Source organism: Felis catus, chromosome B4 (assembly GCF_018350175.1).
Source record: "Felis catus isolate Fca126 chromosome B4, F.catus_Fca126_mat1.0, whole genome shotgun sequence".
NCBI classification, from domain to species: domain Eukaryota; kingdom Metazoa; phylum Chordata; class Mammalia; order Carnivora; family Felidae; genus Felis; species Felis catus.
The window spans coordinates 71,289,643-71,312,781 of record NC_058374.1 but is presented as its reverse complement, the minus strand read 5'-3'; the positions used below and the strand labels follow the sequence as shown (position 1 = coordinate 71,312,781).

General features: G+C 38.7%; 1 protein-coding gene and 1 long non-coding RNA gene across 7 annotated transcripts in view; one reads left to right on the top strand and one right to left on the bottom strand.

The window, feature by feature from the left end:
• Positions 1-23,139, bottom strand: part of TMEM117 (transmembrane protein 117) — a 499,445-nt gene that overhangs the window by 389,859 nt on the left and 86,447 nt on the right. For 4 of the 5 annotated variants that reach the window (XM_045061663.1, XM_023256968.2, XM_045061664.1 and 1 more), the window contains one exon: positions 16,948-17,080. In XM_045061663.1, the coding sequence (XP_044917598.1) occupies positions 16,948-17,080 (133 nt within the window). Of the gene's footprint in view, positions 1-16,947; positions 17,081-23,139 lie in introns of those variants that run through there. The other variant, XM_045061666.1, reaches the window with a different exon arrangement.
• The window catches only part of LOC109501543, a 62,685-nt gene continuing 44,220 nt past the window's right edge, over positions 4,675-23,139 (top strand). For both annotated transcript variants that reach the window (XR_006600667.1, XR_002159669.3), the window contains exons 1-2: positions 4,675-4,787; positions 22,540-22,655. This is a non-coding gene — a long non-coding RNA (uncharacterized LOC109501543). The remainder of the gene's footprint in view (positions 4,788-22,539; positions 22,656-23,139) is intronic.

Sequence of the window (23,139 nt, the reverse complement as noted above, 5' to 3'; positions counted from 1 at the left end):
CACCATCAACATGGAGCAAGATATCCAGAAAAGCATGGAGCAGAAAATAAAATTAGTGCAGAGACTGAAGAAGAGTATAGGAAAAACTACACAGCATACAAAGGGAATTTGTTTTGTGGCAATTCTAGATGTGTGTGTGTGTGTGTGTGTGTGTGTGTGTGTGTGTGTGTGTCTGTGTGTCTGTTGTGTGTCTGTGTCTATGTATTTTTTTTCTTTCGGAACATTTTCATCACACAGAACCCATTATTTAAGTACAGTATATTAACTATTCACTGCTGAGGAATAAATTATCCCAAAATGTAGTGGTTTGTAACAGTAAGCATTTATTATCTCACAATTTCTGTGGGTCAGCAATCTGAGCACAGTTGAACAGCATCCTCTGGCTCAGAGGCCAGGTCACAGACTACAGTTCCCATACCAGCAGAGGCAACAGTCTTCTCAAGGCTTGATTTGGGGAGGCCTGGCTTACAAACACACTCACATGACTACTGGTGGGTCTTAGGTCCTTGAGGAATGTTTGGAAACAGCTCCTTGCCACATGGGCCTCCCATAAGACTACAGAAATTGTGTGTGGTAATTTTGCTCCAGAGTAAGCGTTCCAAGAGAGAGACAGACAGACAGACAGAGACAGAGATGGAGACAGACAGAAAACAAGGCAAACAAGACAGAAGTCTAATCTTAGAAATAATACCCCATCATCTTACTATATTTTATTCATTAAAAGCTAGCCACTTGGTTCAACCTACACTCACCCTACACTGGCTTGAATATCAGAAGCAGGGAACATCAGGACCGCCTCAAAGGCTGCCCACTGCATACAGTTACTGTCATTTTCTCCAATGACAGGGGTCCCCCTTTACTTCAATCAGGATCTGAGTTGAAAAAAAAATGGAGCTTGATAGGTTTGCCTTAAGCAAAATGGAACGTATTTAAATTTTCTTAAGCAATAGTCATGCGAGCAGAAAATGGAATTCACTTGGTCAGTCAGTCCTTAACCTTGACCACACTTTGGTCAATAATAAGGCCTTTCCTGAGGCTTTACTATGAACATGAATTTGTAAAATTTTCCAGGAACTCATTCTTACTATATTCTAACCTGATACAAGTTATTCATGGACAAGAGGCCATGAGATCCTTTATCTTGAAACAATCTCATGGTCCCTATTAGAAACTGAACTTGGCTACAAAGTAATTAAAACTGTCCAGGAATATTCAGTGTGCATCAAGGCCAAGTCTTCTTTCTAAAACATCCCCAGATGATCCTTTTTCTATCCAGGTCTCTCTCTATTCTCTCCTACTGATTTTAGGTAGGGCAACTATATGTGTCAGAGTGCCCTGACACCACAGTTTAAGTAATGCTTTGTAGTTTTCTTCCTTATTTCTACTCTGGCTACAGGGAATGGGATAAAGGGATCACCTTGTATCCTCTTCTTTTGCTAGTGGGAAGGGTTCAGAGAAAGAAAAGGCAGAAGTGAAACAGGAAATGCTCATTGCTAACTCTTCCCAATCTCTCTGTTCTCCAAGCAGTGGTGCACAGTCGACATATATTTAATAAAAGAAGAAAAGGCTCAGACTATTGAGCAGAATTTGAAAGATATATGTGGCACGGATAAAATACACCTAAGGACAACATTAAAAACAAAGTAAGCTAAATTCACAGGAAAAATATGGGCAAGGCTGTTTTGACTCCCTCTTAACCCTTCTGGGCAAATGAGAACTTCTTGGCTAGCTGTAAGAGCAGGCAGAGCAATCCACAAAGCAGATGGCTCCAATCCAAGCCAATTATACAGGTCACAATTTCCCAGTCCAGTGCTTTTCCTGGGCTACAATGGAAGAGATAACGTAGATATGCAACCATGTGATTTACTATCTACTCTGCCTTCAACCAAAGTCGGGAAGAAACATTGCTATGAGCAGTGCTATGCCCAGAAGCTTTCAGGCTCAGGTTCAATTTAATTATTTTTTTTTCTTTTTTAATTCAAATCCTTCCCCTCTCATGACCTCATCTTTTGCCTTTAGCAAACTCCTCCTTAACTTTCCCAGAAGGAGGAGTTGACTTGAACAAATATTTCTGTACCTCCAATTATTTCTTCACTCACACTATAATATTGCTAGCATGGAAAGGGGGCCCTGTTGCCAGGGCAACCAGGAGGAGTGCATAAGTTCAGCCTCAGTTGGATTCTCTATTCTAATTGATCAAATTCCAGCTGTGTTCTTGACTTATCCCAATTTTGTAGACATAAGAAGGCAAAACATCTCATAATTTCTCTGACAAATTATATATTTACCCATATCTTCATAAGGTCCCACTGACCAGTGTCTTTTCTCCTAAATCCACTAACTCAACTCATTTATTTCTAATAATCATAGATGACATTGAAAGTGTTCAGAACAGACATGGCATGAGAAACACCCAACACAATGAATATATTCACCAAATCAAAATGTATACTAGAGGTACACAAGAACTGAACCAGAGCATGTTAACTATCAATCGATCAATAATACCTTGAAACCATTCCTTCCTGCTATCAAATAGATTTCTCTGATCAATTACTGTGCTTTTAATTACCTGATTGGCCATATGATATTAACACTGCATACAACTAGATTAGATTCTGCATACACATCAATCAGATTTTGATGTGAAATTCATTCATTCCTTTTCTGTCACATCATAGTTACAATGATTTTGTAAAAATAATTATATATATATATATATATATATATATATATATATATATCCCCTTTATAGGAAGAAAGACACTGTTAGAAAGTGCAGAAGGAGGCTTGGAACTGCAATCATACCATGTACCTGGAATAATGCTACTGACTACCATATGCGGCCACTCTTACCTCAACTAGGAAGCGATTATGTGCTTCCTGATATCCTAATTCTTCCTGGATACAGTTTCCAGTCTCCTTGTGCTTGGTTGGGGCCAAGTAATTAGTGCTAATCAAAGTTGTGTGTCAACTAGTCTTTAACAAAGCAGTAAAGAGTATCCAATGGAAAAAAGACAGTCTCTTCAACAAGTAGTGTTGGGAAAATTGGACAGTGACATGCAGAATGAAACTAGACCACTTTCTTACACCATACACAAAAATAAATTCAAAATAGATGAAAGACCTAAATGTGAGACAGGAAACCATCAAAATCCGTGAGGAGAACACAGGCAGCAACCTCTGTGACCTTGGCCAAAACAACTTCTTACTAGATATGTCACCGAAGGCAAGGAAAACAAAAGCAAACATGAACTATTGGGACCTCATCAAAATCAAAAGCTTCCACACAGTGAAGGAAACAATCAACAAAACTAAAAGGCAGCCTGTGGAATGGGAGAAGGTAATTGTAAATCACATATCTGATAAAGGGTTAGTATCCAAAATCTGTAAAGAACTTAACAAACTCAACACCCAAAAAACAAACAGCCCAGGTAGGAAATGGGCAGAAGACATGAATAGACACTTTTCCAAAGACGACATCCAGATGGCTAACAGACACATAAAAAGATACTCAACATCACTCATCATCAGGGAAATACAAATCAAAGCCACAATCGGATACCACCTTACACCTGTCAGAATGCCTAAAATTAACAATACAAGAAACAATAGGTGTTGGAGAGAATGCAGAGAAAGGGGAACCCTCTTGCACTGTTGATAGGAATGCAAATTGGTGCAGCCACTCTGGAGAATAGTAAAGAGGTTCCTCAAAAGAATGGAAAATAGAATTACCCTATGATCCAGCAACTGCCTTATTAGGTATTTACCCAAAGGATACAAACACAGATTTGAAGGGGTACATGCACCCTTAAATTTATAGCAGCATTATCAACAATAGCCAAACTATGGAGAGAGCCCAAATGTCCATCAACTAATGAATGAATAAAGAAGATGTGGGGTATATATATATATATATATATATATATATATATATATATATGATGGAATATTAATCAGCTATCAAAAAGAATGGAATCTTGCCATTTGCAATGATGGATGGAGCTAGAATGTATTATTATGCTATGTGAAATAAATCAATCAAAGAAAGACAAATACCATATGATTTCACTCATATGTGGAATTTAAGAAATAAAACAGATGAACATATGGGAAGCAGGGGGAGGGGAAGGGGAAGAGGAGAGAGGAAAACAGACCCCAAGAGACTCTCAGTGATACAGAACAAACAGAGTTGAAGGAGGGAGGTGGGTGGGAGATGGACCAAATTGGTGATGGGTATCAAGGAGGGCATTTGTTGTGATGAGCATTGGGTGTTGTATGTAAGTGATAAATCACTAAATTCTACTCCTGAAACCAATATTGCACTGTATGTTAACTAAAATTTAAATTAAAAAAAATTTGGGGGGTGCCTGGGGGGCTCAGTTGGTTGAGCGTCTGACTTTGGCTCAGGTCATGATCTCACAGCTCATGAGTTCGAGCCCCATGTCAGGCTTTGTGCTGACAGCTCGGAGCCGGGAGCCTGCTTTGGATTCTGTGTCTCCTTCTCTCTCTGCCCCTAACCCACTCACAGTCTGTCTCTGTCTCTCTCAAAAGTAAATAGACATTAAAATTTTTTTTTAATTTTTTAGTTTAAAAAAAAAAAGATGTTTTTTACACAGTTAAAAAAAAAAAGTTGTGAGAAGTTACATTCCATCAGAATGTTGAATTATTTCCCTGAGACTCCAGGAGCAACTCTCAACATTACAGTGTAGTTACTATTTCCACCACGGTCCCAGAGGGAGGATGATGAAGCAGAGTCCTCCAATCGACTCACAATGAAATGTAGTGTGAGTAAAAAACAAATTTTGTTGTCTTAAGCCATTGAAATTTTGGATTTGTTTGTTACTGACACAGATTCTAACCTATCCTGACTGGTAGAATCTTAGTTTTATCATTGGAGCCTCCTGTTCAGTGTTCTAATTCTGAGATACCAACTTCAGTGGCTTTTAACATGGAGCCCATAAACTCCCTCACACTGTACGCAAAATTTAGGAGGCTGGGGAAGAAGATCCACGGTGTTCATTAAATTCTCCAAAACTCCTGACTTTAGCTCTGCCTTGTTGCTGATTCTTAAGTAATCTATGAGTTTAGTCTCTAACCATGATAGGTAACCTCTGGTTGCCAACCTTGACTTGGATCTCCTTGCCCTAGACTCCTACCTTGTCTTTGTAACCCATCATCATTCATTGTCTGGCTATGATGAAAATGTGCCTGTGACCTGCCTCCAGAGCTGAACCAGCTCTGGATACTTGTTTGATCTCAAGGAGATCAGTCTTTAAAGTGTAACTGGTAATCAGTGTCCAAAGTAGGTACTCGAAAAATGTTCTTTTAATCAATGAGGCTGATCTCAAACAGATCAACAGTGTCTGATACCTTGCTCCTACGAAAGATAAGGAAAAATGGCTATTGTGAATTTTAATTAAAAATCCTCCCAAAGCCTGATGAGTCTAGGTAATAAAGTCTCTAGAAGCAATTCCCCAAATAGATGCACAAATCTAGCTTTTCTACTAGTTTAATTTAGGTCATTGAATTTTTAGAAACTTACCCTAAACTGACTTACCTTAGATGATGTAGTAAAGTGATAATCAAGGCCACCCTATCCAGACAAGTGAATTGTTTAAGTAGCTTAGCTGTCCTTTCTGCTGAGCCCTGTGTTAACTTAACATGATCCTAACAGAAATATCATATCTGTTGCTCATTTAAGACCTATGTAATCCTGTTCACTTATCAGTTTTATGTAGATCCACATATTCAGTTAAGATGTCACTGTAAGGTTCAGTATAAGCTACAGCCTCTTATCTCTCTGTAGTTACTTATAACTTTATCATCAATGATTCATTTTTTTAAGTTTATTTATTTGAGAGAAAGAGAGTGCATGCACACACACGAGCAGGGGGAGGGGCAGGGGAGGTGGAGGGGGAGGGAGAGGTGGGGAGAGAGAGAGAATCCCAAGCAGGCTCTGCGCCGTCAGCAGAGAGCCCAATGTGGGGCTCAATCTCACGAACTGTGAGATCATGATCTGAGACAAAATCAAAAGCCCGGCGCTTAACCAACTGAGCCACCCAGGTGCCCTGATCAGTGATTTATTTTATATGCTTAGCTTTAAGTTTGCACATCAAATTCTCTAATAAAAGTAAAATGGTTTAATAAATAAATTTGACTATCTAATAAATATTATATATACATATACATGTATAACAGTATATTGAATAACATATACTATTACATATAATATACATTTTATATTAAAAATGTGCATATTTAGGGGCACCCAGGTGGCTTAGTCGGTTGAGCATCTGACTTTGGCTCAGGTCATGATCTCACAGTTCGTGAGTTTGAGCCCCGCATCGGGCTCTGTGCTGACAGCTCAAAGCCTGGAACCTGCTTCAGATTCTCCCTCTCTGCTCCATCCGCACTCATGCTCTGTCTCTCTCGGTCTTAAAAATAAATAAAACATTAAGAAAAAAAATTGTTTTAAATGTGCATATTTAGGTAGTATATGGATGATCTTGAAGCAAAGAAATCTATTAACATTTTTCCTAAAAAACTGCACATGTGGTATATATTCTTCTCTATTATTACACAGAATGCTGAACATCTTAATGCTTTGCAACATCCCTGGGAACCATCCTCCTCATCTTTTAAAATATGCACTTTGGGGGGAGAGGATTAAACTATGTAGTCTACAAAATACAAGTCAAAATCTAATACCCCTTTTCTGTCTTCATATTTTGTGTATATTTTACTAATCTTTTATTGTAAAGGACGTAAAGCAGGTTTTTTTTTTCAATTAGGTAAGGGTATCCATTTAATACATTACTTAAATATGATGTTTTTCTATGTCTTTTGTAACTAACTGGTTCAAGTATTTTATGCACATTTGCTTCTCTAAGAAAAAAAAAAAAAGTAGAGCGTCAGGGTACCCTGGCAGTAGCCTAAAGGAAACTGAAATAGAAAGAAGCTAAGCAGTCCCAATGAGATTCTCCTCTCGAGGAAAACACAAGCGGGGCTCATTTATCTTTACCCCAGAAAGGCACTATCCTCCCGATCCGGTGCAAGAGTAGAAGTTGTAGACATTCCTGACTCAGCAGCCAGAGTAGTGAACACAACAGTGCTACAAGTGATGTTACCTTGACAAGGAACGATTGGAATGATGAAACATTTTATTAACAGAATTCTGTTTACTGGTTCTCTGATTCCCTCAAGAATAACTATGGGGTTAATAGGTGACAAAGGGGGTTACTTGTCACCGAAATGTCACTTTCTCAGCTCGTTCTGGGTCCCTCTTATTCACTTATTAAATTAAACTATATAACTTCTGATAAAACGTAAGCCTTAGGCTATCATATACATCAACTTTTCATGCCTGGAAAGTAATGATTTCCTACATGTTCACCACTGGGAAAAAGGGACTGAGATGAAAATTAAAGATATTCATTATTACACAGTCTCTGGATAATGGATATTCACACACATGCACATATGCATGACTGCCACGTCATTAATTCCCATGTTATCATCAATAATTTCACCAAATGTTCCCTCTTTTCAAAAAAGACAAACTTAGCAAATAATCATTTAGTAACTTAATATATGTTTGATTTCCTCTTCTGAATCCTGATTAAATATTATATTAGCTCTGTGTATTTGCTTTTCATTGATGAAAAATAAGGAACAGTTTATGTATATTCATAAAGATGCATTCATAGCACTTGAACTGAGTGCTATGTATTGCATATACTAATCTGACTCTATAATGCAAGTATATTTAAGATTATGTATTATGTACTATTATGGCATAGGAAATTAATATTTATTGAAGACCTACTAGTGCTAGTTTGCATACATTGATAATAATCACCATAGTTGTAATGACAATAAAGTAGTAACATCACTGACATGTATTATATCATTTCGTTATAATGGCCGAAGTACTTACTGTTATCATTATAACTAATACTTACTGAGAGCTAAAGTACTTGAGAAACTAAAATATATTTTCTATTATTATAAAAGCAACTAACACTTATTAGGAGCTCATTACATGGTGGGCAGCACACCAATCTCTTGGCACACATTGTCTTCTTTGATTGTCACAACAACCTTAAGGCAGTACTAACATCCCCATTTTGCATCAGTGGAAATGTGGCTCCGATAGTGAAGTTTGCCTGGGGTCACATAGCAAAAAAGAGTGTCAGCACACAAGTCCATGCTATTTCTAGGACAACACATTGCCCTCCGTTCAAAGCAAAGCCAATGGTGACCGAGATTATGTTTAGTTTGTTTCTCCACTTTGGAAGCATGCATTTCCCCAAGATTAACAATAATAATGGTGAGGTTGATAATAGTAAACCCAGTAACAATCCTGTAACAGCAACCTATGTCTTAAAAATGAGAAACGGTCTAACTTTTCCAAGTTATTTTTGCCAGTGAGCGGCTAAGATGGGGCTAACGTCCAGGTCTTTCAATTGCCGCATTCGAATTTTTCCCCTGTAACAAGCTGATAAACTATTTAATGAGAGAGTCGAAATAAGCAACTGTAAACAAGGATCATGGAACACCTCTTAAGCGTGTCAAAACAATGTCGATTCTGGACAAATAATAATGCACTCACACACAGTAATAAGGATGCAACATCGATTGTGTTTTTCATTAGTGTTTTAAAACTTCATCAATTCAGACAACACTTACAGTAAACTCGTGATAATTTGGCTGTGCTGCGCTATCTTACCTTTGTACTATCAAAACCAAGTAATGCGAAACCAATACTATTAAAAGCAGCCAACTGTGCCCTATTGCTATACTGCCTCTGGCTGGCTAAGTAAGTCTCCTTCTCCCTTGCCTGACCCTCCCCCACCCACTCCCCTTTCCCTTCCCTCCCTCCCTTTCTCTCTCACCAAGCCTGCCTCCCTCCCTCCAGCATCCCACTGGGTCAGCCCCCAGGACCAGACCCAGCCATTCACTTCCAACTTTTCTTCTCTCCAGCCCATTCTCAGCAACCAGCTCAGGCCCCTTACTCCCAGCCTTGGTAATTAATTGTACTATTATTGTGAATTAATCGTACAAGCAAGTCAATGTTTAGCCTAATTAAGAATGAAGCCAACAAATTATGTAAAGCACCACTCCAGCAGAATTTGCATTCAGCCTTGCATTAGCAGCCAATCAAGCTTTTCAGCTATTGACTCAAGTATTTTCAGACTTCATGAATACCTACAGCCAAGCTTTCCCCCCATCCCAGCTTCTAAACCCGGCCCAGGGACTCCATCCTTCATCTGTCCCTCTAGGCCCACCCCTTGAAAACCAATAGATCTCTCTTTTCATTTACTAAAATTTAAATGGATAATTTGGGACATTAATAGTGTTGTTAGTTTACGTCACACAAAAACTGTAGTGTTTAACATTACAAAAGACCATTTAAATTTTTTCTTGCCATCTCCCAAAATAAATATAGCACTTTTAAAAACAACAAAACACACACACAAACGTCCCTTCCTCCAAAGGAAGCTACCAGTGTAAACAATGGTAGCAGGTCACCAACTTTGTACTTGAAATATAGCAAGTGAAAATCAGGGTTCTTAACAGAAAGAAACATGCACCACAGCCGTAACTATCTAGATCTATCTAGTGGTGACCAGAAAGAGAAAAAAAATGTTTGAGTAAGGAATCTGAAAGCATTAGTGAAGGTTTTAAAAATAGTGGACATAGGAAGGAAAAAAGTACTGCATGGAGTGAAATTTCACCCTGAATTTTTCCATTAAAGTGTAACTCAACTTTGGGAAAAATAATGGGCCGAAACCTAGACCTCTAGCAACAGAAACTAAAGCTATAAATCAGTTTTTTCTGATATGACATATGGACACACAGATGGACCAGAGTAACAGTCATTCTTTACAAAATGAGGATAAGAAGAGCATGGGGGCTAAGGTCTAGGTCAGCTGTGCACATACCCTTGAGAGAGCATTAGCGCTTGAACCATTTCATCCAGCCTGTAGACAAGTCTGTGCCAGTCTCTTGCTTGGTCATTTTTTTCCTACTCATTCTTGCTTGCTTTTGCTGTTCCCTCTGTACATAAAAGCCATACATCTCAGATTTTAGGAAAGTGTCTATTTTAAGTATTTCCTCCTGTCACCACTCCTAGACTTATCACCCTTACAGCACATCCACTGAATGTGCTTACCACACCCAGACATTTAATGAGCTCTCCACATAAGTTCTTACTTACTAAAACTGATCAGAAACAGAACAGAACGGAGACAACCTATTCCATTTTCATTACACCCATCACCAAATTCTTACCTTCATTTTTTTCCAGATTCTGAATATGAACGCTAATATTTATTTTCAAACTTGCCTGAATCAAATCACTTTGTCTCACTCGGTTCTCAATTTTTGTCTCGGCAAGACTTAACACATATTGATGTATTAATTAATATTTGTGACACTTCTCTGGAAAAAGATGTGTATTAGGAAGAAGAAAACTTTGTCATTATCACTAGAAAACGTCAGCGTCTTCATATCCTGCCCTAAGTAGGATGCACCCTGTGGAAAGTTATTCCAGTTCACAGAGGAAATTTTATCAGTCTGTCAAGTGTCTAATTTCCTCAGTGCTAAACACAACATTTATCCTTGTAATACTGGAATAAGTCTATAAACATGTATATATATGCATGTGTGTATATGTGTGTGTGTGCATGCGTGCCTATGTGTTTATATATACTATTATTTAAACTTGTTTTAGAACATAAAAAGAGGCCAAGTGCATCACATAATAAGTACTTATTATAGAGATCACTAGGTGGGTTTCTTCAGAAAGCTCACTAACAATTAGGAAGGCAAATATTTCAACCCAAGTTTCAAAAATTCAAAAGAAGGAAGATTCTCTTCAGAGAAAACCTGCCTACCACATGGTGAGGCAGTCTAAGCTTAAAACATGCCTTTTGCTGCCACCAAGTGGCTGTTTTCAGAATCTTTTTATGAACAGAACTGGAGCGTGCGTGCTTGCTTTCATACCATTTCATTCCTTATACATTATACATGTTATTCTTTGGGGAATTGAGATATCTGAGAAGGCCAGGCAAACATTTCCTAAATTAGGGCTTTATACATTTGATGCCGTAGAAATTCCATGACTAAGAAGTTCTTCAGAAAATGATGTCACAAAGGGTGTAAGGTATCTAAACACTAAAAAAAGACTCTTCCCAGCCCTTTATGACTTGCTTATTAGTTTCTGGTCAGTAAAGACCTCAACCTCACTAGATTCTACACCTGAAACTAATGCTAACTGGAATTTAAATAAAAACTTGAAGAAAATTAATTAATTAATTAAAGACCACAATGTGGACTCAAGCACACCTCTATTTCTGTCAAACAGAGATTTCTAAATGGATTGGCCTTAACATACCTAGTTGAACACAGAGGAAATCAAAACAACTGGGGTGGGGGGAGTCATTTAGAATCATTTTTAGGGGCACCTGGGTGGCTCAGTGGGTTGAGTGTCTGACTCTCAATTTCAGCTCAGGTCATGATCTCAGGGTCGTAGGACATGCTTAACATGGAGCCAGCTTAGGATTCTCTCTCTTTCCTCTGCCCCTCTCCCCTGCTTGCATTCTTTTTCTCCAAAAATGAACAAACAAGCAAATAGATAGATAGATAGATAGATAGATAGATAGATAGATAGATAAAACAAAATAATAAAAATGTCTTTAGAATCATGTTTAACCAAGGCAAGTCCATCACTGTGGAAGGAAATAGGAAATGGTCTGGTTTCTTTCCTACTTATGTCTCTTTCTTGAGGCTGCAGTCCTGTTTGGGAACAATGCAGCATATTGCAGGACTGGGATTACCACAAAACCCTAATTTTTAACTTAACTGATTCCTTTGTCTCTTTTTCTTTGACTGTCTTCTTTTCGCTCCCAAGAGACAGTTAATTAAACATCAATTGAATGACAGGAAATTGCTAACTTAAAAACAACACAAAACTGAAATGCGGTAGCAGCAGCCCCTTTGGGATTCCAAGAACACAGCACCATTCCTCTTGGGGTCCTGGTTCCTTTGACTGCAAAATGCATTAATGTGATTTGGGTTATGAAAGGAAAAGTTCCAGATAAATCAAAGTGGACAGAAGTAGAGATGAAAGAGAACTAAATTGCTCTATATAATGAACCAGAAAAATTTTAGAAGTTTTCTGGAATTCCAGAATTCTGGAAATGCGGGGGGCTCCAGAGAAAAGTAGGAATCTAAAACTTATTATTATTATTTTATAATTTATTGTCAAGTTAGCTAATAACATACAGTGTATATAGTGTGCTCTTGGTTTCGGGAGTAGATTCCCATGATTCATCGCTTACATACAACACCAAGGGCTCATCCCAACAAGTACCCTCCTCAATGCCCATCACTCATTTCCCCCCCGCCCACATCAACTGTCAGTTTGTTCTTTGTACTGAAGAGTCTCTCATGGTTTGCCTCTCTCTCTGTTTGAAACTATTTTTACACCTTCCCTTCCCCCATGGTCTTCTGTTAAGTTTCTCATTGCACACATGAGTGAAAATATTTGATATTTGTCTTCCTCTGACTGACTTATTTCACTTAGCATAATACCCTCCAGTTCCATCCATGTTGTTGCAAACGGCAAGATTTCATTCTTTCTCATCACTGAAGAGTATTTGATCATATATATAAGCCACATCTTCTTTATCCATTCACCAGTTGATGGACATTTGAACTCTTTCCATAATTTGACTATTGTTGAAAGCACTGCTATAAACATTGGGGTACATATGCCCCTATCAATCAGTACTCTTGTATCCTTTAGGTATATTCCAAATAGTGTTATTGCTGGGTCTAGGGTAATTATATTTTTAATTTTTTGAGAAGCCTCCACACTGTTTTCCAGAGTGGCTGCACCAATTGGCATTCCCGTCAACGGTGCATGAGGAGAACCTGAAACTTAGAAAAGAGAATGGGGGCACCTGGGTGGCTCAGTGGGTTAAGCATCCATCTCTTGATTTCAGCTCAGGTCATGATCTCACAGTTCATGGCTTTAAACCCCTCCATCAGGGTCTGAGCTGAAAGTACAGAGGCTGCCTGGGATTCTCTCTCTCCCTCTCTCTCTGCCCCTCTCCCACTCATGTGTGTTGCACTTTCCCTCTCTCTCAAAAGAAATAAAATAAACATTAAAAAAGAAGAAGAAAAGAGAATGGCGAGGAATTAGGGGGTGGGTTCTAAAATCCCAAGGAAAATGTATATTAAAACCATAAAATTATGCCTATGGTTATGAATTTCTCAGAACTTTTTTCTAAGCAAAGCCCAGCCTGTCAGACAAGCCTCCTAGATGCTGCCTGTGCTGGTAGTTATATTTTCTAGTCCATCTTCTGTAGCACTCTGCAGAACCACTGAAGGTAGGAGTGCACATTTCCATTCTCACCTAAAACGAGCCCAAATCCTGATCTCTGGTCCTGCTATGAGAGGTAAACTCAAACCCCTATGTTAGTGCCTCGGAGTGTCACTACACAGGCTTACTGCCCTGGTTTTCAGATACTTCTTCATTTTTGGCCTCTGGGATTTTTCTTTTTCTTTTCTTTCTTTTTTTTTTTTTAAGTTTATTTATTTATTTTGAGACAGAGAGACAGAGCATGAGCAGACGAGGGGCACAGACAGAGGGAGAGAGAGAATCCAAGGCAGGCTCTGCACTGTCCGCACAGAGCCTGACTCAGGGCTTGAACTCAAGAAACCTGAGATCATGACCTGAACTGAAACCAAGAGCCAGATGCTTAACCAACTGAGCTACCCAGGTGCCCCTGGCCTCTGGGGTTTTTTGTTACATCTGGGTAAGCTCAGCTATGCAGAGCTATGCACAGTCTATCAGGCTGCATTATATTTTCCATTGTTTCTAAAGACTTTGTAGGACAGCCTACTTAGACAGCCAACGTGTAAAAATGAAGTTGCTCATAAAATGTCTATAATGTAAAAACTCTGCCAAGGATCGGAGCCTTAACTACAGCAGAATCCTGATCCACAACCTCAAACATTTATAGAAAGATGAGTTTACTTTCATCTTGATGACTTAAAACATAACAGAAGTTACAAAAACAGCAGCATTTTTGGTGGGGTGTGGTGTAGAGGGGTGGAAAGAGAATCAATGGGGGGATACTTTCCTCATAGTAGTAGGACATATGGGCTGTCGTGAGCCTTGGTCCCTTTAGTCCGGTCAGCTAACTTACCTCTCTCCTTCTCCATTTGACCGCCTCTCGGCTTGACTCTCCAGAGATGGCTAATGCCATAGAGCTAGTGCATGCTTCAGGGAATTCACTCCAATGAGAACACCAGGAGCAGGCAACTTGACTCTCATCAAGCCAGTTCTGGCTAAAACTCTTGAGGTTCTGGTCAGATAAACCTAGGGGTTTTGTTCTCTATAAGGAGGGATCAAAGGACTCTGGCTGAACCTAACTTTACAACCAATCCTAAAATTGGGGGGAAAAGGCAAATCACTCTAGGGAGTCCTCTCAGAAATCCTAAAGAGGCCACAAACCAGGAAACACTGGAATCCTCAATGCCAATCAGATTCATTGTAAAGAATCCAGGATTCTTCTTCACCACCAGCAATCCTCTGATATAAAACTAGTCAGTCATGATATCCACATGCCTATCATCCTTTCCACACCCTCTGGCTCCATCATTCCCTGCCCTACAAAGGATGAGGCAATGCCTCAAATAACATGGTGAACCCTGGAGAGCCCCAATGCACAGATGCATCAATTTTCCCTAGGAATGGATTTTCCTCCAAGTTTACATTCCTACCTTAAAGTACTCACTAGTTCAAATGGCATGTGTCATTAAAGTTGGTAATATGTCTTTTATAAATGGTGATTTAATTTGTTTATTAGTAGAACTAAACCATTTGTCCCTTGCTTCGGATTTTTTAAAAAATTAAAAAGGGATTGCAGTAAGATGTCCCCTCAGGAAAAGACCCTTCTGAAAAAGGATGAGGCATATTGGTGAGGAGTTCAAGAGTTAGTAAAAATATGGAATACTGTATTTAGTCTGAAAATAAAAGAGAATCACTTTCAATTTTAGTTAAAATAGACGCATACAAATTTTCTTATTTTCTGCATATTCCTCCTACTTCTTTCAATTTTCAAACTCTGCTTGAAAGATTAAAATACAAAGCAAAGCTAATAGACTTACAGTGACTGAGTAACAGAATCAACCAGCAATCAACTCTGTGCCACCCTAAGAGCAGGATGTATTACCAGAATTCACTACTTAATAGTCCAACTCCTCCTTTGTCAATGTCTAAAATAGAGATTTAATTATAGTGTAACTTTAGACAAGTGACAGAACATGTCTGGTCCTCAGTTTCTTGATCTGTAAAATGGAGAGAATACAAAAACCTATTGCTTAGGGTCATTGTAAGGTGTAATTGAGTAGTGGTACTGAGTGCTTAACAGCTCTTAGCCCTCTGAAAGATTCATTTCAGTATTACAGTGTGCCAGGGGTCTTCCATTATTGCATTTAATTTATTACCTTGATAACTCCTTCTTCCCTCAGAATAAAAACTTCTGGTTATCAAAGACCTCTTTAGCTCCATTTAAAAAAAAAAAAAAAGAATTAAAGAAGTCAACTTCCAAGAAGAGGGTATATTTTATATTTAATGTATTATTTTCAGCAACAGCTTAAAAAATGCAAGGTTTTTAATGGGTCCCTTCCCCTTCTGGCCCCAGTGCTGACAGTGCACAACACCTCTCTGACAGGCTGAGTTGTGTTGGGTAATTCCAAGAGCACCATTACCCATTCCATTACTATCAGCACTGCGCTAAGGGTGAAGCTTGCCCTGACTTCCCTAGGTTAGAGTCTGTGACTCCATCATTTAAAAATAGACTCAGTAAATGGCATTATTCGAAACCCAAGAAACAACTACAAAGCATTTCGGTAGCTTCTTAAAGCCTGAACATTTGATCTAAATCTCACGTTCCACTTGGTACCAAAAAGGAACCTTTGTGAAATAACCTGCTTTCCCATTGCTGTTCATCTCTTTTGATGGTGGGGGGAAAAATAAAAATTTTAATTGAGCTATCCCTCTCAGCTTTGTGCTGGCTAACATCTGTACATAAGATCAAAACAATTGCAGTACAGAAGAGGCCGACAATCTTGCCTCGCCTATATTTAGAAGAAAATGATATTACCTAGCTTTCCAATCTATTGGGAAGGATAGATGAAAACCCTCCTTGGGAACTATTTCATTGCACAACAATATCTAACATAGTTTATTATTGTCACTAATCTAATTCTTAGTGCTGTAAGCTAAGCCCTTCTCCTTATATTCTGTTCTTAAACCTTACTGAGAGCAAACTAAGAATTGGAGAAACTTAAAAAAAAAAACCTACAGTCTACTTGTTAGTACATCTTCATGCCACAGTGATTTGATTAGTGATTTGATAAGTATAGATCACAACCCTGGATTTAATACAGGGTGGCCCACTTTTAAGATGACCCATTCATAACAAAGTTCTCTCTGTTGGAACTGTCAAGAGAGTTAAAAAAAAAATGCCACCAGTATCAAACACTTTTATTTAACCAGGCATTGCAGAGCAAAGGAATTGCAAATCTAAAGACCTTCATCTTAGCCCAGGCTTACTGAGTGTAAACAAGTCAGTAAGATTTCCCAATTCTCATATTCTGTCACTATAATGAAATTCTTACCTGCCCTCAAACTATCCACAGAGATATCCTAAAGGAAAAGGAACACAAGACAAGCACTGTAGAACACTACAAGCTCGTTGGAGGAAAGGCTCTAAATGTCTTAAGCAAGAAAAATGCACAGATTACCTTTACTGACAGTAAACTATCACAAAGAGTTAGGCTACTACAAGCTAAAAAATTCTCGTTGAATTTTCACGAATTTCAAACATAACACTCACCACAGTAGAAAGGGGAAAGATAACCTACCCCATGTTCCCATCCATTAGAAGAATCGTGTTGTAGATGTGAGAAAATATGAAGAGAAACAGAATTGTGCTGAAGAACATTGTCATCCATGACCCATGATCCTCTCGAAACATTTTTAACCGGAGCAACTGACCTGCGATAGAAAACAGTATTAGAAATTCATTGTACATCATAATTCCAAATTCATGCATCTTCACTTTACTTCACTGAATCTCTATTAGCTCCCCATATTCTAAAGACTTTGCCATAGAATTGCCTTATGGATCAAACCACCATGTTAATGTCCTTTCTGGTCTTTTGTAAATAAATGATCATGGACAAAGTCTAAGTCAACACCATATTATCCTGGAGCAAATGACACTAACATGAAAATCGAGTATGGTTTAGAAATAATTCATTATGCCACCATGAAAACAAGATGAATTAGAGCTCTACCATCTGCTATTTTTTTATTTCACAGATGTGTTCTTGGTTTCTTGCATGAGAAAATTACTTAAGGCAAATGGTAAAGATAATTGCTTTTTGTCTCCTTACACCCACTCCCAATACTGACCAGTCAACAAAACCAAGGCAGAATTCACATATACAAAGATCCAGCTGTTGAAGGTACATGAACACTTAAAGGGAAAACTCGAGTTTCTGTCATAAGATACAGACAACATAGCCTTTTTCTTAGCTAAAATATCCATAACTGCATACAGGCCTGTGGGTTGAAGGGGCAAGGGTTGGGGGGGGGGGGGGGCAGCATGTACATGTGTTATGGAGTTTGGTGTGGCTCCCAGCAAAAGGTTACTTACACCATGATGCCTAAAATTCCATTTACAAAGATAAATGCTAAAATTAGAATGTTAAAATTCAAATATTTCAAGGAGGGAAAACGTGTTAAGATCAATACTAAAGTAAAAATTATGAAGATCAGAATTAATCCAGAAATGCTTTTCCTTTATGGTAGAGAAGAGAAATGAGAGCATTAGTATATCCTGAAAGGTGAGGGAGATGACAAACCATGGGAGTAAGAAAAAATGAATGTAGGTCACCCTGGCTTTTCCTAAGATAAATTTTGTCTAGCATACTCATCTCCATTCCTGAGAAAGTTACCTAAATAACAATAAAGGCAATGATACACCTATAGGAACTACAGTTAAAATAGAGTAGGACTGAAATCTTATAATAGAATTTCTCACTAAAGAAAATATTCCCTTGGAGAGGATGTGGGGAAACAGGAACTCTCATGCATTGTTGGTGGGAATGCAAACTGGTGCAGCCACCCTGGAAAACAGTGTGGAGGTTCCTCAAAAAGTTAAAAACAGATCTACCCTATGACCCAGCAATAGCACTGCTAGGAAGTTACCCAAGGGATACAAGAGTGCTGATGCATAGGGACACTTGTACTCTAATGTTTATAGCAGCACTTTCAACAATAGCCAAATTATGGAAAGAGACTAAATGTCCACCAACTGATGAATGGATAAAGAAATTGTGGTTTATATACACAATGGAATACTACTTGGCAATGAGAAAGAATGAAATATGGCCTTTTGTAGCAACGTGGATGGAACTGGAGAGTGTTAGGCTAAGTGAAATAAGTCATACAGAGAAAGACAGATACCATATGTTTTCACTCTTATGTGGATCCTGAGAAACTTAACAGAAGACCATGGGGGAGGGGAAGAAAAAAAGAAAAGTTAGGGAGGGAGGGAGCCAAACCATAAGAGGCTCTTAAAAAACTGAGAGTAAACTGAGGGTTGATGGGGGGTGGGAGGGAGGGGAAAGTGGGTGATGGGCACTGAGGAGGGCACCTGTTGGGATGAGCATTGGGTGTTGTATGGAAACCAATTTGACAATAAATTTCATATTAAAAAATATTAAAAAAATAAAATAATAAAATAAAAAAGAATGCAGAATATATATATATATATATATATATATATATATGTATATATTTCCATCTGGAAATTGTCTCTCTAGGGATAGACAGTAGCTCTCATGTAGGTTATTGAACATAGGAAGAAATCTTTTAAGATTTAATTACTAAACTTTTCCTTGTACCTCACTTTTATTAAAATAGCAATTTAGGTTTCATTTGGAAACCAGAAACATTACCCTAGCCAAAACTCTAAATAGAGAAAAAAAAAAAAAAAAAAAAGGAGATTTGGTTACATCATTATCATCTGATTTCTTGTCCTGCACAAGAGAAGCAAAGAGCAAACCTGAAAGTCAGGGGGGATGTTAATTGTAACTAAAAGCAGAATGTGGAAAACTTTCTCTTGAAGCCAACAATACTATAAACTAGCACAGCAAATTACAACCCCACAGAACTTGTTGATTAATTGAATCAATAATTATGGAAAGCCAGAGATTTGCAATTCTCCACACAATACATTGTCAAGAACATGATAAATAGATAGTAAGCATAGAATGCTTGAGAGTAAAAAACTCATGCCATGAATATCTTAAAGCAAACTGTAAGGAATATTATTCATTCATTGAGCAAATATTGTTGAATGTGTTCCGATTAAATCAGCCATGGTTCTAGGTACTAGAGACACAGCTGAGAGCAAGCCAAGAAGGTGTTTAAAGTCCACCATTATTTAGGTAATTAGTGAAAATGTGATCTTATTTTAGACTCACAGGCTCTCTTTGTTCAAGGTTCCCTTTGCTGCAAGTCCTTTCAGCTTCAAACTAAGATTTATTTAATCCAGCAGTTTATTTATAATCCAGCAAAGACCAGTTAATTAGAATTCCTTGAAAATTTAAATGTGAATTTCCTTGACATATGCATATATGCAAAAATTACTAATGGATTTATTTTAAAGGTCAAATCATAACACTGGCGGTTGAAGAGTGCTTTGTAAATAAAACACTGGATTAAGTGTACAGTGGCTGAAATAACATAAAGTTAGTAAAAAGGGAAATGTGACCGTACCATTTATGCTGTCATTGCCAAGCTCATCGTCTGGCACTAATTTCAGTCATTAGCGTCATTAGAACAAAATGGCAGGTTAACATTGCCTGAAATTCACTTGCAACGCACAATAAAAGTGCTGCAGTATGTGAAGGACAGAACTGGTGTGACTCAAATGTTGAGTTAAATCACATTATAAAAATTTCCCGTAAGTTACTTCAAGGTGAACTCACTGAGTGCCCATCCTAATGCTAGAAATATATATGTATACATCGCCAACAGCTGACTGCTGTTTAAGTGACTTCTCATGCCAGCTAATCAAATCAAGAACCTCAGTGTTACCTGAAGGTGTCACAGGAAAATGTGCTGCCTCTGCCCTGTAGCATAACCATACATTTGGTTTGGCTGGGACAGTAGTGGCTTATAACTGTTGTCCTTATAACTAATGTCCCCTTCCTAAGTGTACTGGTCTGGGGAATAAATTATATGTCACCTCTTCTATAGGCCACAGAATTCAGAATTTTACAATACTTTCCTTTAGAGGGCTTTTGTAAATAACTGAGTGAAGACAGTCCTTATAGGTCAACAATAAGAAAAGGCATCACAAAGAAGGTTAGGTATATTGCTGACAAGGTCGTAAGTGACTTCTGTTTTAGTCATAGATGTATCTGTAAATATGAGTGTATATTTACATTATTAATAAAATTTGTCTTGGACTGTATGGAGCATCGCCTTTGATATATATGGTCAAGGTAATGGTAAAATGACCCTTAGAACAGCAGAAGCATTAAGACGGTACACAAGTCTGGGGGCGCCTGGGTGGCTCAGTTGGTTAAGCGACTGACTTCAGATCAGGTCGTGATCTCACGGTTCCTGGTTCAAGCCCTGCTTTGGGCTCTGTACTGACAGCTCAGAGCTTGGAGCCTGCTTCAGATTCTGTGTCTCTTGCTCTCTCTCTGCCCCTCCCCTGCTCACACTCTCTTCCTCTGTCTCCAAAATAAATAAACATTTTTTATTTTTATTTTATTATTTTTTTAAACGTTTATTTATTTTTGAGACAGAGAGAGACAGAGCATGAACAGGGGAGGGGCAGAGAGAGAGGGAGACACAGAATCTGAAACAGGCTCCAGGCTCTGAGCTGTCAGCCCAGAGCCCGACGCGGGGCTTGAACTCATGGATCGTGAGATCATGACCTGAGCCGAAGTCGGCCGCTTAACCGACTGAGCCACCCAGGCGCCCCAAAATAAACACTTTAAAAAAAAAAAAAGAAAAGAAAAATATGGTACACAAGTCTGTGTACATGTTGGGAGACACAGGGACTGGCTGTTATGAATGTTAGTTAAAGTCAGTTAAAATGGCCTAAAACCTCGGAATCGTTCCTGGAAATACAGTAGGTTTGGGACCACTAGCATGTCATAAAATTCTAACAAGATTAATGATCTAAAGGCATATTTAAAAATATATAATGCTCCTACATATGTAATGGAAAATAAAAAGAGACATGTGTAATAAGGAGAAATATGGAGAAACAATTTGGTTTTTGGGGGGATTTTTGCTACTATGTTCTCATTGGCAAAATAAAAAGGAGTATTTCCTTTCTACCTCATAACCAAATTTTTATCCTGAGTTCCCTTTTGTTCATGTGTGATTCTCACAAGGAGGCCTTGAACAAATAAATAAATCTCAGAGAAGATGAAGTGTCCATGCTTCCACATAAGAGATGGGGGTAGTCCTACTCCTGGGAATTCATGAAAGCAAGGGATTCGATAGAGCAAGGGCTTCTAGGTTCATAAAAGATACAATCATTTAAGCCTCCAAGGCGGCAGAACATCATCTGGATTTGATTACATGCACACTGGTGAGAGCTAAAGTATCAAGGGTCATGGCATTAAAGTCAGGCAAGGGGACTGAACTACCCCCAAGGGAATAAGGCCAGTAGAGCAGCCACCAACCTCCATTAGGAATACAACAACCTGAACAGGATTCCAGTCAACTGTTGGAGGAGGTCATGGAGAGGACATGATCACCGGTTGACAGTCAAGCTAGACCTGGGCAATCAGATGCTCCTCACCCCTCCGGGTCATTGGAATGCACGGTCCACACACAGGTGGGAGCTGTTTTCAAGGATGTACCCTTGAGAGAACAATGAGTTATTTAAACTGTCTAGATTTTATAAGTGACTGAACTCAATTAAGGCCTCTATATGAATTTTTTAAGACTGTAGCAAGCAAGTGCAGAGATCTAGTTTTGTGGCCGCCGAAGGCAAGCCTCATTACATGTTCTCTTGCTTATTAAAACTGCCACTTCCCAATCTGAAAGGGCCTGTCTCTTCTTTTTTTTTTTTAATTTTTATTTTGTTTAATTACATCCAAATTAGTTAGCATATAGTGCAACAATGATTTCAGGAGTAGATTCCTTAATGCCCCTTACCCCTTTAGCCCATTCCCCTTCCCACGACCCCTCCAGTAATCCTCTGTTTGTTCTCTATATTTAAGAGTCTCTTATGTTTTGTTCCCCTCCCTGTTTTTACATTATTTTTGTTTTCCCTTCCCGATTATGTTCATCTGTTTTGTCTCTTAAAGTCCTCATATGAGTGAAGTCATATGATATTTGTCTTTCTCTGACTGACTAATTTCGCCTGCCTCTTCTGTCTCTGGTTGCCCTCCATGTATGGGGGCCGGTTTCAGATTTTACCTGAGGAATCCCCAAGGTTGCAAACCAGCACCATCTTAAGCAGCACCATCGTGCCAAAGAGGTGGCCAAAGACCATCACCCAAGCAGCATTAGAAGAAGCAGGGAGCAGGTAAATACAGATGAAGGATTTGAGACTTTAGAGATAAAAAAGGTAAGGTGAAATATTACCAATATTGTACTCTCTGCTCACCTTGGTAGGCAGGAACTCACAGCAAGATTTATTTAATAACATAAAAGGGAAACTGTGGCTTTACACATAAGACCCTGACCAGGAAATACAAAAGGACGAATGAAGGTGGCACTTTCCTCAAAAAGACATCAAGCTGAGGGGCGCCTGGGTGGCGCAGTCGGTTAAGCGTCCGACTTCAGCCAGGTCACGATCTCACGGTCTGTGAGTTCGAGCCCCGCGTCAGGCTCTGGGCTGATGGCTCGGAGCCTGGAGCCTGTTTCCGATTCTGCGTCTCCCTCTCTCTCTGCCCCTCCCCCGTTCATGCTCTGTCTCTCTCTGTCCCAAAAAATAAATAAATAAATAAAAACGTTGAAAAAAAAAAAGACATCAAGCTGAAATGAACACTACTATCCATGAAGTCTAC